Below are 13,504 nucleotides of genomic sequence, written 5' to 3'. Positions count from 1 at the left end.
CAGCATGCCAACATTGGATGATGGGGGATCATCGGATGTGGTCGGGAATTGTGTTTGGATTCTGCCTGAAAGCATGCACCTTCTTCTGGCACATTTTTTGCAGCTAAGATGTGAGCAAAGCCAGGTGAGAATCAGTGCAAACATTTATTAAACTCTAAAAGCTTGTTTTAAAAATGTGACACTTTTTCTGGTCACTTAGGTCCAAAAAAAAAAAAAATGAGGCTCAAAGTTTCGCTTTGAAGGTCGCATTTCTGGACTTATCGTTCAGTCACAGAGATCCCTCCAGCTGCCATTTATCAAATATTCAAGAGTTTGCATTATTCATTCTCTTTGCTTGTTTAGTGTAAAGAAAAACCGCCACAAAGGACATTTAAAACTTCACGGATGAGCATCACCATAGCAGCCTCTAACTATACGGAACTGACTTTATTTCTGTCTGAAATTCAGTAAAGTCTGAATAACATCAAGAACAGGTAATGTGAAGGAGAATAAACATGGAAAGAGACTCCTTTCATCCAAGGAGTGGAGCCTCAAATAAGCCAAGCATGTTAATAAAAAACAAATATACAGAATATGATCAAAAATATACGTAGACCGTGGCAAACCTTGCAATAAGTTAGAGCTTTGTGAGCACTAATGTCATTGTGATGCATTAATATTGTGTCAGCCTCTTTAGCGAGATACATCATACACAAACCAGGATCTAACTATTTATTTTTTCTGTTGGACTGTGCTCATTATGCGCTCTTCGTAGCTCCTCCTCCAGGTTTCAGTGTCAACTCCAATTTTGTGGTCAGAAATTGTAAGGTGTAACCAGAATGTGGATCCTGGCCACATGCTTGGCCTGAAAGGTGCGGTCTGTGTATTCAGACATGTCCACGTCCACGCTGATCTCCTGAGGCCCGCGCAGCGGCTGCACCAGGATCAGCTCACCTGTCTGCCTGTCTGAGCGCTGCATGATGAAGATGCCCCGCGAGTTCCCGCCCGCTATGCCAAAGCGCAAGCTGTCGGGCCCTGGGCGGCCGGGGGCGCCGGCGGTCGCCATGCGGAAAAGGGTTGCAGGAATCTGCAGGTTGGAGGGCAGGGACAGGTAGTGGAAGGACACGGTCTTAGGAGCCAGGTGGCAGGAGCGGCTGTCCATGGGGCAGGGATTTCTCTCACACTGACTACAAGACACAAACACAGCAGATATGTAAGGATTTCTGTGGAACGGTTATACAAAATATTTTGAATTCTCCCAAAATCTTTCAAGTTCAATTTTTTTTTTTTTTATAGTTATTTTGAAGGCGCTCCCAGTGGTCTTTTAATTGCGATTATGCAATAACTGAGAGTTCTCTGTTTACACCCTCTCCCGCTAGCTTACAACCCCAACTTAACATTACCGGTGCAAAAAAAATGCAATATTGGAGCTATCCAGACGTACAGTTTAAATCAAGATGGCAGCTCAGACACGGGAAACAAAAACGTTCATGGATCTAGTCGTCTACAAGTGGATGCATCAGAATGGAGCAGAGCAGGCAGTAAAAAAACCTATTTGTTTTTTTGTCCGCTCCTGTATGGATGCATTTTTGTAACATAATTAAATATTAAAGTCAATACTAGAAATGCTTTTTCGTTTTCAAAATGAAGCTGCATTTGTTGACTCAAAATCAAAAATTAATCCGCCAAACCGTTTTTTTCTTTTTCTTCTTCAACACCGCTCATTCTGTCACTTAATTAAAAGGATAAAGAAAATTGGTATTTGACATTTCCTTTTCAAATAATATTTAGCAAATTTCAGTTAGAAATATCTAATTTGATCATTAACCCTTGTGTTATCCTAGGCACTTTAACATTGGGAGTCGGGTCATCTAGACAGTGCTCTGAACCTTTTTCCTTCATTGATTTGTGATTTTCACTGGTGTCCATGGATTTCATGAAATCTTTCCACCTTTATCCTCCTTTGTCATGGTATGGAGAACACGTCAATGGTCATCTTGACTCCATAGGAGAGCACAAGGGTTAAAATGGATTAACAGAAAGGATTGATTTTGAGTCATTTGATGCAGTTACATTGTGAAAATGAAAAAGCACCACTGTCCTCCATCATGATTAAAATCCTACAAGAACATGTTAAAATCACCAAAAACACAATTTTCATCGCAGTGGGTCTTTAACTTAGTGGTTTGCTAAAGGAATAAGGTAGGGTGTGGAGATAATGTTTCTTTTTTTTATTCTATTTTTGGGTTTATTTGGATTTATAATTATCTGTTTAGGCTTAGGAACAGAACTAAAGCATCTTTTTATGATTCAAAAGTCACCTTTTTTTTTTACTAAACAGAGCCATATAGTAGTTTTGCACCACATTTTGTAAAATACAGCGGCATATTTCTCCTGCCGGCTGTTTTTTTAACCTTTTCTCTAATATACTGTTTCTGCAACTTATGTCATTTTTTTAACCTTAGTTAAATAAAGAAGTCTGTAAAAAAAAAATCAAATTAACCCTTGTGCTCTCCTAGGCACACTTTAACATTGGGAGTTGGGTCATCTAGACCCACTAGACAGTGCTCTGAACCATTTTTCTTCAATGATTTGTGATCTTCACTCGTCTCCATGGATTACATGAAATCTTTCCACCTTTATCCACCTTTATCATGGTAGGGAGAACACGTCAATGTAAGGGTGGGGTCATCTAAGATAGCACAAGGGTTTAAAAGAATGCCTTTTTCATGCTGCAACTGTGCCACTTTTAGGCATGTTGTGATTTCAGATTGTTATCCAGGATCACCTAAATTATGGCGTGGCGTTTTCACTTTAACAACCATGAAAATGACTCCCCATTGGTTGCAGCATCCCAGTCCAACTTGGCTTTCTTTACAAACATGTCTTTGGAGCTGGGTTTAGAGCAGCGTGGCCTTCACACTTGACCCATGTGAATCCCATTGAACCTCTTCTGTGGAGTATGACCCACATACAGTTTAATATGACCTTAGCCTCTTAAATTTGGACCCAAGTGACAATTGACAACCTCTAAAGTTGTGTGAGACCATGACCTTTGATTCAAAAGCCACTTAACACACATACAGCTATTCACTTGATTTATAATTTTAAAAATATTGTTTTGTCATGAGGTGGCCACACAGATAAGCTGTTGTTTGGAACTAGCTTAAGATAAAGCGGTCCCTGGTTTCTCAAGGAAATTGCATTTTAAAAATAAAAAAATAATGTACACTGTACATTCCATGTACTCTATCTTTTGTTGTACACACTAGGTAAAGTTGATGCCACTTGTTTTATGCTTTGGTTTCTTTTTTGTAGAGAAGTCAGACCGACTTTTATTTTTGGGGAAACGATAGTTGGGCCTTTCAATTCATCTCATTTCTTTGGCCCCTCCTCCCTTTTTGTTTATTTTTACTAATACAAGACCATAAAAATCAATCAATTGTGTTTATTAGGTTAAGGTTCCTCAAAGTGATCTTCTATACGTGACACAACTGGGGGCTCGTCCGGGATATCCGTTGCAAATTGCTTGAAACATCTCTTGTGCAAATTGTATTTTTCATAGTTTAATGTGTTTGATTTTAATCATTTTACCAATGCAAAGTTAAGACAATAAGACTTTTTGTGTTACTTTATAGTGATAGAACATTAAATTATTTGTCATTTCTGCCAATAATAAAGGTGTTGGGAAGGCTAATTCCGTTTAAACTTTCTGAGGTGGGACATGAAAAAAGCCACAACATCTATATAATTTTTGTTAAATGTGAGACTGTTTACAGTGACCGTGAGTTGGATTTACTTTTCAACACCACTTTAGGCTCTAAAGAGAAAGGAAGCAGAAATTTCAAGAGGAAAAAGTCCAACTAAGCATGACTGTAATTACATGTCACACTACTGCGGCTACATTTTTTGGCTTATTTTTCAGACTTGGAACTATCAAAAAAATCCCAAATTGTTTAACATTCAAGCTTCTATTTCAGTAGTTTAGGCGGGTGTCACTGCTGTGGAACACCGACACACCTGAATGGGACAACCATCTGTTTATTTTGCTGTTTTTCCGAGCTTTTAAGTTGAAATGTCCACCTGGAGCCCATTAATTCCTCATTGCCTGGTCTTATTCGGCATGTCATGGCTCATTAGAAAAGCCCTTTCCTTTTAAGATATAATAGATGGAATAATGCTTTAATATGTGTTCATGTAAACACAAACTGAGACGTAAATGGACACCAAGTCACAGTGACACTGAGAAGTTTCAGCTTACAAGGAAGATGTCTTGACGTAGGTGACGTTGCCGTGCGATTGGGGACACTCCGGGTTCACGCACTGATAGCCGCCTCCTGTGTTGATACATGTTGTCCCTCGGCTGCAGTTGTGCTTCTGGCTCAAACACTCATCCACATCTGGAAGACAAAACAGCAAGAAGCAAGAAGAAAAACTTGCCACACCGACTCCATTCGTCCTGGTCACCACAGTGTGGGCTGGGGGGTGGGGGGTGGGGTAATTTGCTGTTTATTTGGGTTTTTAGTTTAGTCTCCCTAAAGCACCTCGTGTCCTGACAATTCTTCTGCAGGGAAAAATGAGCTCATATGTTCCAGGCATGGTAAGATTAAGGGGCGAACATGTAAGGAGTGGGTTTGAGGCCGGGATCAGAAAAAAGAAAACAGCGAGGATTGCTTTCTATTGCAGCAGCATAGGCATTCCTCTGTGAAAACGAACACCCCGCCTGACCTGACCTGCAGCCAAGGCGCCGTAAATGAGCGCCTGTCCTCGGTTTCTTCTTGTCACTCACCTTCACAGCTCCGCCCATCTCGAAGTAGCTTGTAGCCACTGGGGCAGGAGCAGCGGTACGAGCCTGGGACATTCACACACTCATGGACACACAGTTTCCCTCCTTGGTCCAGGCGGTACACCTCACACTCATTTACATCTGTGCAGAAGGACATGGAGTCATGTGATCAGAGGAAAGGTTTCCCTTTTTTTCAGGAAGCCATCTGGGCTGCAACATTTTGCAGTGCAAAGCTTTAAATAACTGTGATCGAAAGAATTCCCACTTAAAAACACTTGAACTATGCCTTATGAGATGCTAATCAGCTCATGACCTTTCAAGAGGATTATTTTAATCACTACAGACCAGTTCCACACATAGCTTATTTTGCAACCACATTAATCAGTAAAGGGGTAAGGAAGATTTACCCATTTAGAAAAAAATATCTAAAGAAACATCTGCTCTTTGCCCCTCCAGAGATGCCTCAATCAGGCAACCATGCGGACTCAAGGAGCTGCTATGCAGCTGATTGATTTCCAATGAGGCAGAATTTCCTCCACTGGGATCAATAAGTTTTAGTGCGCAATCACATCTCACCCTGACAGATGCTGTTGTCGGAGGTGCCACTCATGTGGAAGCCAGCATCGCAGCTGCAGTGCTGGGCTTGGTTCACCTGGGCACAGCGAGGTCTCCGGCTGAACGCCGGGTCATTCATGACGCTCCACTCGGGCGGTGCTGCATTTAGAGAAGAGAAGAAGACAAGAGAAGAAGGTTTGACTGTAGAAAATATCAAAACAGAGACCAGCTCAGCAGCACTGACCTGTCTGTGTTTGGTGCTGGCAATGAGAGCCACTCCAGCTTTGAGGGCAGGTGCATCTGTAGTGGTTCACACCTTCCACACAGGTACCTCCGTTCTGACACGGATTGCTCGCACACTCGCGAACGTCTGCAGGAGATAAGCATAACCTTAACCATTCTTCAAAGTTTAAATCTAAAGCATTAGAAAATATCCACGTATCTCTGTATGACAGGACAAGACACAAATATGTAGCTACTTGTAAGAGGTTTCAGAGAGAAGGCCACCTAATTAAAGAAGGAAAACAGCTGCAGCAGAAATGTCCTCCAGACCTCAAATCATCGTGGAGGGACTGAGAAAAAAAGTCCTGAACTGTTAGGAAAAGAATAAAAGGTAGTTGAACATTTATTTTGAACATTCATATTAGGAAAAAGACTTGGCATATTAATAAGCGTTTTTAAAAAATGCATTAAAGCTGCAAGCAGCGTTACATGGCCTGCAGTTGGTACTTGCCCCCGCCCTCACTCTCCCCTTCAGTCCCTGACACCCTGATCTGAGCTGCACGTGACATATTCATAAAAATAAACTTGTTTCCAAATGGCAGCTTTTCTGTTGATTTTATCTCCAATTTTATTTTAGGGTTGCCTGCAGGTGTCGAACAGGTCTTTGTCATTTTTTAGAGGAATCAGCAAAAGTAAACTTTCGAAAATCCTTGGCAACAGATGTTTTTTTTTGTTAGCCACGCCCACATTACTAATGTTTTCATACTGTATGTCATATCACTTTGTTCAGCTCGAGCCAAAAAATATGCAAAAGTGAAAAGAAGTAGGTGAGACCATTGACTGTACATGGAAACTGGACTGAGTGACCCCTCCCCCCTGGTCTCACGCCAAACTTTCACAACTTTTGATTGACAGATTCTACTGAGGCCTCTAAAAGGGGTGTGGACTTCCAACAAGCTCACTACTGATTGACAAGACAAACGTTGACTCAGACTTACTTGAACCAATCACTGCTTGCTGACGTCATCTGGCTCCAACATGGCCGAGTCCGTAATGCAGAAAAAATGGTGACTAAATTGACTTTGTTTGGTTGCCATTTTTTATCAAGTGATGATACACTCAATGGGTACAGTCCTCCTATACAGGTGAGACACAGGCTTGCACACTTTGCAAGCAGCCCGTTGGTGCTATTGAAGTGATCAGTTTGCGCTCTTTACGTACAGCCTGATTGTTAGAAATTAAGAAATTAGACAATATGAGTGTATTTTGTGTGGACATCCTTCAGGCGTACTATGGACAGTCACGTATCACATGCACACCTTGTGCTACTGCATTTTTGCACAGTCTACTGATAATAGAGTTTGGTGTAAGGACAACGTACAACAGTTTTGCCGAACGTCATAAGTGTGTGTAACTTACATTGGCCTTACAGGTACTTCACGATACGCTTACCACAATCACGGCTAATGGGACGTTCCATTTTCACAACATCCCTTAAGGTGACTGTACGAGCCTCAAGGAAACTGCAACACACACCTGCGGTCCCCTTAACCCTTGTGCTATCTTAGATGACCCCACCCTTACATTGACGTGTTCTCCCTACCATGACAAAGGTGGATAAAGGTGGAAAGATTTCATGTAATCCATGGACACCAGTGAAGATCACAAATCATTGAAGAAAAAAGGTTCAGGGCACTGTCTAGTGGGTCTAGATGACCCAACTCCCAATGTTAGAGTGCCTAGGATAGCACAAGAGTTACGATGCAGCTGTTCCTCCCTATGACACTCCACGGAGCCGGACAACCCAAAAACCTGCCGTACCCGTATGGGTCAACCCCCCATAGAGATGAGGCTGTAGAAATTTCTAAATCGTTAATTCATTTAATGTCAGAGGGGCTAAACCAGACAAGCTGATCTATCTATCTGTCTGTCTGTCTGTCTGTCTGTCTGTCTGTCTGTCTGTCTGTCTGTCTGTCTGTCTGTCTGTCTGTCTGTCTGTCTGTCTGTCTGTCTGTCTGTCTGTCTGTCTGTCTATCTATCTATCTATCTATCTATCTATCTATCTATCTATCTATCTATCTATCTATCTATCTATCTATCTATCTATCTATCTATCTATCTATCTATCTATCTATCTATCTATCTATCTATCTATCTATCTATCTATCTATCTATCTATCTACCCAGGCTGTGTCCCACCAAAGTGGGGTAGCCTTTTGTTTTCCATCCGTACTACACCCCCGCACATTCAAGGACCCAATCTCAAGGGTTTGGGGAGGTAAACAAGGTAAGCTGATTCATACTGTTCAAAAACTGTTTGTATTTGTTAAGACTGTGTCAAAGACCCTGTAAAAACAGGGTTTCTTGTCCAGGCAGAGTCCTAATACCTGTTTACAGACTTGTGTGAATAAATTCAGTAATGTTTACTGAGATTTCTGCTATTTCAGCTCCTTTACCATCCTGTGCTTTGTGCAACAGAATAATCAAAAGGTCTTTTTTCCCCCATAATGCCTCCCTCTCTTTGAGCGTGAAATTCAGTTTCCTCATGCAGGGATGAAAACACGTACAAGCTCAATACTTAGGACAGTTGGGCTTTCCTGTGTTGTTTCAACCGGGAACCAATAAATGACCACATGTGGTCAAATGCCACTTTGGAATTTTTTTTTTTTTTGGAAGAGTATTACAGGTGAGGGCTGAAGGGGCTATCAGCAGCATGCTCTGCATACTTCTGTGCTATCAGAGCATAGTTTGGGTATATTGGCTGGAACTAAGTCCATCCAGGGATTTCTGTCAAAGAACCAGAGAAACATGAGCAGCAGGGGAGAGGGGAGGGACGGCTTACCTTACAGTAGCTGGAGAAAAACTGTTAATGGGGAGCGGGAAAGCACCTCACTGTGGAATGCAGTACAGGTGGGGGTTTTGTTTTTTTCTGTCCACAGACATTTAATGCCAAATTTAACAACTGCTTCATTTAGTGTGTCGAAGCACCTGAGACTCTGAAGAATGACTCTTTTCTTTTTGCTGCTTTAACCTCTCCCTGTCCACATCCCTCAAGGATGTGTACATTTTGTCCACCTCTCAAGAGTTTCGAAAGTTTTAATTTGCCGCCGCCAAACTGATTGCCAAGTTTTCCCCTTGTTTAAAAGGACTGTGGAGGATTTACAAATCCAGGATGATTGTGACTTCCTCAATAAACCGCAGCTCACCTTTGCAGACTGCGCCGACACCGGACCAGGTGCCGTTGTCCCGGCAAACCCGTGTAGCAGAACCCACCAGATGGTAACCCTGAGGGCAAGTGAAATGGACCTCGTGTCCGACAAAATACTTTGATCCAAACTTTGCCCCGTGAGCGGGGGCTTCCAGGGAGGGGCAGGTGGTGGGAGCTGTGTGAGAGAGGAAGAGAGAGCATGAGAGGAAGGCTGGTCACATGCAGAATAAGCCTTCCTGTGGCATTTTCTGCCCGGGGTTATGCACGTGTCTCTGGGCAGGCCGAAGCCTTCATGGGAAATGACGGTTCAAATGTCTCAATTGCAGTCGACCAGCACAGCTCTAGGAGATCAAAATGATTCTGTAGATAAAATTAAATTAAGATTTTTAACACTTGACAACACTGCGACTGTGGATTTTTGACTTTATAGAGAGTTTTACACTGATAAATCTCATGTGGAGGAAATATTCACACCCTTTTTTTTAAGGGATATTCTATTTGAATATTAGTCATTCATAAATATGAAAGCAAAATAACAAATATGACTAACATTACTTTTTCTCTCATTTTTGATTTCCAAAATTTCCCTCTGATCAAATGGTTTGCTTAAAGACCCTCGGAGGAAAATGCTGTTTTTGGTGTTTTTATCATGTTCTTGTGGCGTTTTTCTGATGATTAGGACATATATAAAGTAAATGAATATTTAAATTTCATTTCAGAGTATTTCTTTATTCAAATCGTTGTGGATCTGGAGCAGACAAAAAAACAAATTCAATTTGAAAAAGCATATTTAAGATGTAGAAAATATGCCGGGTGGGCCACCAGCTGCCTGCTCCGCTCCATTCTGATGCATCCACTTGTAGACGACTAGATTCTCTTCTTCTTCTTTTCTAGAAAGTAACTTTGGCTAAAAGCAGCATAATCGTCATTAAACGACCACTGGGAAGAGTCTAAAAATAGATCAAATGTTGATCACAGAAGGTCTTTAAATGTTTTACTTACTCGCTTTTTCATTTACATTATAAGTACAGTAAGTACCGGTATTATATTATTTACTGTAAAATAAATATTTTTTAGTTTTAGTTTGTTACAGTTCCCTTTAAAACACTCACTTTTCTTTAAACAGAAATATAGTTCAGACAATCCAGGCCAGATTATCATCTTATATCTCATTTTATGATGCAATTTGTTCAGTCAAGATCTTTATTAAAAAAAAGGCAATAATAAACATATTTGTAAGACAAGGAACATCATACCAAGAGGTGTTATTTTCTGTTTCATATTTGCAAATTTATCATTTCTAATTCAAGTTCCCTTTTGCTGGGATTATTTTGTGTGAAGATGTTATGGTCATTGCTTTATTTTGGATGCACTTGTCTCACAGAAAATCAGTAAATGTGCTTATATTCTATTAAAAAAACATTCTTCAGACAAGCCTTTCTAACAAAGAATTACTTTGTGTTTCATTCCAGGACTCTTACAGGTTTTTATACAAGGTAAATTTAATATTTTTTAAAACCATTTTAATGTAACTTGAAACAGAATTTAAAGCCAGTTTCACAGCCTGTTTTGTGGCCATACTAACAAAAAGGTGCAGAGAGCTTCAAACACTCCACTCCACTAGTGTCAACCAGGTCAAGCCTTAACAAATCTGCACTTCCTCATGCAGGAAGGTGTCAAAGTTCCAATTTTAGTACAAATTGTAGGATTAGACTTTACTTTTTTATAGTTCGGACACATGAAAATCACAAGCATGTTTGAAACAGCATAGTTTAAGAACTACTACATACAATTGTTAAGCTTTTTAAGATGTAATGTTGTAAATTTACAGCACACGGGGTTGGGAACCTATCACAGCAGTGATCTGGTCAGAGCTGGGCTGCTCTCTGGATGAATTCCCAATCCACTGCAGGGCCACACGGACACAAACAACCACGCACGATCGCTCCTACGCTCAATTTAGAAACAGTCAACCCAAAATGCCTGTTTTTGAAGCCAGACTGGAGGAAACTCCAGTCAGCTGAGGTCAAACAGGGAACCATCAAGCAGCATGTCATCATTTCTATATATTGCATTGCAATCAGTGTCAGGCTTTGTTTTTTTGCTGCTGCTGATCACATTGGCTGACTGGGACGCACTGTTACAGTGATGAAGATGAGCCTATAAACTGCGTTTGCGACTCACCAGCTGACTGGTCAGCCTGAGGTAACCTGGAGACCGAGTTCTGCAGGCTGGCCAGCTTTGATTTCATGATCCGGATGCTTTCTGTGAACCGCAGCTCCTGGATTTTCAAGAGCTTTTCCATTTGGCGAAGCATCCCGACCACCTGATGCTTGTCTACGCAGCTCTGTCGATAAAGCATGCACACTGTTAACAAAGAGCAGTAATGGAGGCAATAAAAATCTGAGAAAACTGCAGGTTACCTCACTTTAAATGAGAAAAGGATCAATGAAGTTTTTAAACATAACTTTGGCTTAAAGACGGTTCCACAGCTCTCCTCTGTTCATCTCACACTACACAGCTGGACAAAAGCTGTCAGGCAGATGTTGCTGCAACTTAAATCCAAAATAATGGTCACCTGTGTATTTTGCATGGCTTTAAATTCAGCAATGTATAATCCTGAAGGGGAACACCATGGCTGCCACGGACAGTTGTTTTGGTCAGAGTACATGTCCGGCAGAACACTCTAGGGTTTCTCAGAGAACGTGCGTCTGAGCCTTTCATGAGGCTTTATTAATCACATGCTCATTGGAACATTTTCTCCAAGCAGCATGCTTTGCATTCCTCATCTGGCACTTGTGAGGCATTTTACAATAACAGCTAACATTGATGCATTAGTGAGGTTGTCCTGAGCTTAATCTGCTCCAGGCAGAAGGGAAATGATGGCTGCTGACAATACATGAGCAGACTCAAATCTACATGTTGCATTTTTATACATTCGTTTCTTTTATTTTATTTTTTTTTTTTACACAAAAAGGACAAAACTAAACACATGAAACATATTTTTCTTTTTTGGATGACATAATAAAAAGGCATTCTGTGTCTCCCATAAAATATATTAGAAGATCTATTGAATGCAAAAGTGTTCCTACCTGAATGGTGGCCTGTCCACTTTGGATAGCTGTCAAGCAAAGAAAGAGGAGACATCTGCGCCGGAAAGTCAGGGCCATTTCCTAAAAACTCACTTATTATCAAACCAACAGATAGTTACTAAGGTGCCTTTATTGTGGCCTAGTATTTAATAAATCCCCATGCTTCAGGTTTCAGGCGCAGTGGAGGATGAACATCAGGTGGTGATGCGCTCCAGTCTGGAAGACTGAAAAAGTTGAACCTCTGCGCTCCACACGCTACCTTGATTTCCTGCAGCAGGAATCCCTCCCACTGAGGCTCTCTGCAGCATTTCTGCACAAATATTCCTCAACCTGACAGGACAGTTTCTCACTGATGCTAGCATTTTAATTACATTTACATTCTATTTTTGGTGTCTTCCCTCTTTATTGAAGTAAAACCAACTTGTCGTCGCGATAATTAAAAACAAATTTCAAATTCAACTTATTGATGAAGTTCAGGAATATAATTTCTTGGCTTGGAGGGACATCTACTGGCCAATGACAGTACTGCACAAGCGCTTGAAAAGCAAAAGTATTTGATAGAGCAAACGTTCTATTACAGATAAGAAAAATATAATACAAACAAAAGAAACATCATAATACATGTTAAAAAAAAACAACAATAAGCGATATTAATGATAATAGCAATTACATCTGAACATTTTCAAATGGGTCTTATTCCTTTAGAGTGAAATTGAACATACAATAAATGGCATTGGCATTAGTTATTGCAGAATTAGTGAACCCTGGACATGACGTTAAAAAACTAAGATTCTTCTCTCAAATAATTACTTGTGGACACAATTTAGTATTTTGTTCACAAATATTAGCAAATTATTTTGTGTCCACAGATTTCTTTAGCATTTTGTCGGCACATATTACTTTACTGTGGGCAAAATTAGTATTTTGTTATCATCAATTCCTACTACTAATTTGTATGCTCACAAGACTAATTTGTGAGCAGAATATGCTTATTTGTTTGCAAAAAATGCTCATTTGTGTGCACAAAATGCTAAATTGCTTGCACAAAATGGTAATATGTTTGCACAAAATGCTGATTTGTGTGCACAGAATGGTAATTTGTTTGCATAAAATAATACTTTGTAAGCAGAATATGCTAATTTACTGCGATGGAATGGGGACCTGTCCAGGGTGTCCCCTGCCTTCGCCCATAAGTGGTTGGGATAGGCTCCAGCAGCCCCGTGACCCTGTAAAGGACCAACGGAAGAAGATGAATGAATGACTGAAATGAATATGCTATTTTATTTGCACAAACTCCTAACTTATGGTCACAAAATGGTAATGTGTTTGCACAAACTTGTAATTTCATTTAACAAAATGCTAATTTGTGAGCAGAATAAGCTCATTTGTGTTCACAGAATGGTAATTTCTTGCACAAAATGCTAACCTTTGTGCACGAAATGCTAATTTCTGCCCACAAAACACTAATTTGTGCATAAAAATAAAATGTACGGCCACGAAATACTAATTGTGGCCCCTAAAAAAGGTCATCTTGTGTACACAAAATACTAGAGGCCACAAATTAATTTTAGGGAACAATTGATGATTCTGTGGAGAACAATTGACTGTTCCACCATAAATCTGTTAGGAAATGGAAAATACCTCCCTGCTTATATAGATATA

General features: G+C 40.4%; 1 protein-coding gene across 1 annotated transcript; it reads right to left on the bottom strand.

Annotated features, from left to right (window-relative positions):
• Positions 1-411: 411 nt before the first annotated feature.
• Positions 412-12,122, bottom strand: fbln7 (fibulin 7). Its single transcript, XM_004077532.5, has 8 exons — positions 11,843-12,122; positions 10,935-11,097; positions 8,749-8,925; positions 5,565-5,690; positions 5,342-5,479; positions 4,769-4,906; positions 4,241-4,379; positions 412-1,166 (listed from the first exon to the last, which is right to left on the bottom strand). The coding sequence occupies exons 1-8, from the start codon at positions 11,918-11,920 to the stop codon at positions 794-796; spliced, it is 1,332 nt and encodes a 443-aa protein (XP_004077580.2). The 5' UTR covers positions 11,921-12,122; the 3' UTR covers positions 412-793.
• Between the last annotated feature and the right edge of the window lie 1,382 nt (positions 12,123-13,504).

This window comes from Oryzias latipes, chromosome 15, assembly GCF_053564925.1.
Source record: "Oryzias latipes strain Hd-rR chromosome 15, Olatipes_Hd-rR_3.1".
In the NCBI taxonomy this organism is placed as follows: Eukaryota; Metazoa; Chordata; class Actinopteri; order Beloniformes; family Adrianichthyidae; genus Oryzias; species Oryzias latipes.
The sequence above is the reverse complement of the archived record's forward strand: the minus strand, read 5'-3'. Positions and strand labels throughout refer to the sequence as shown.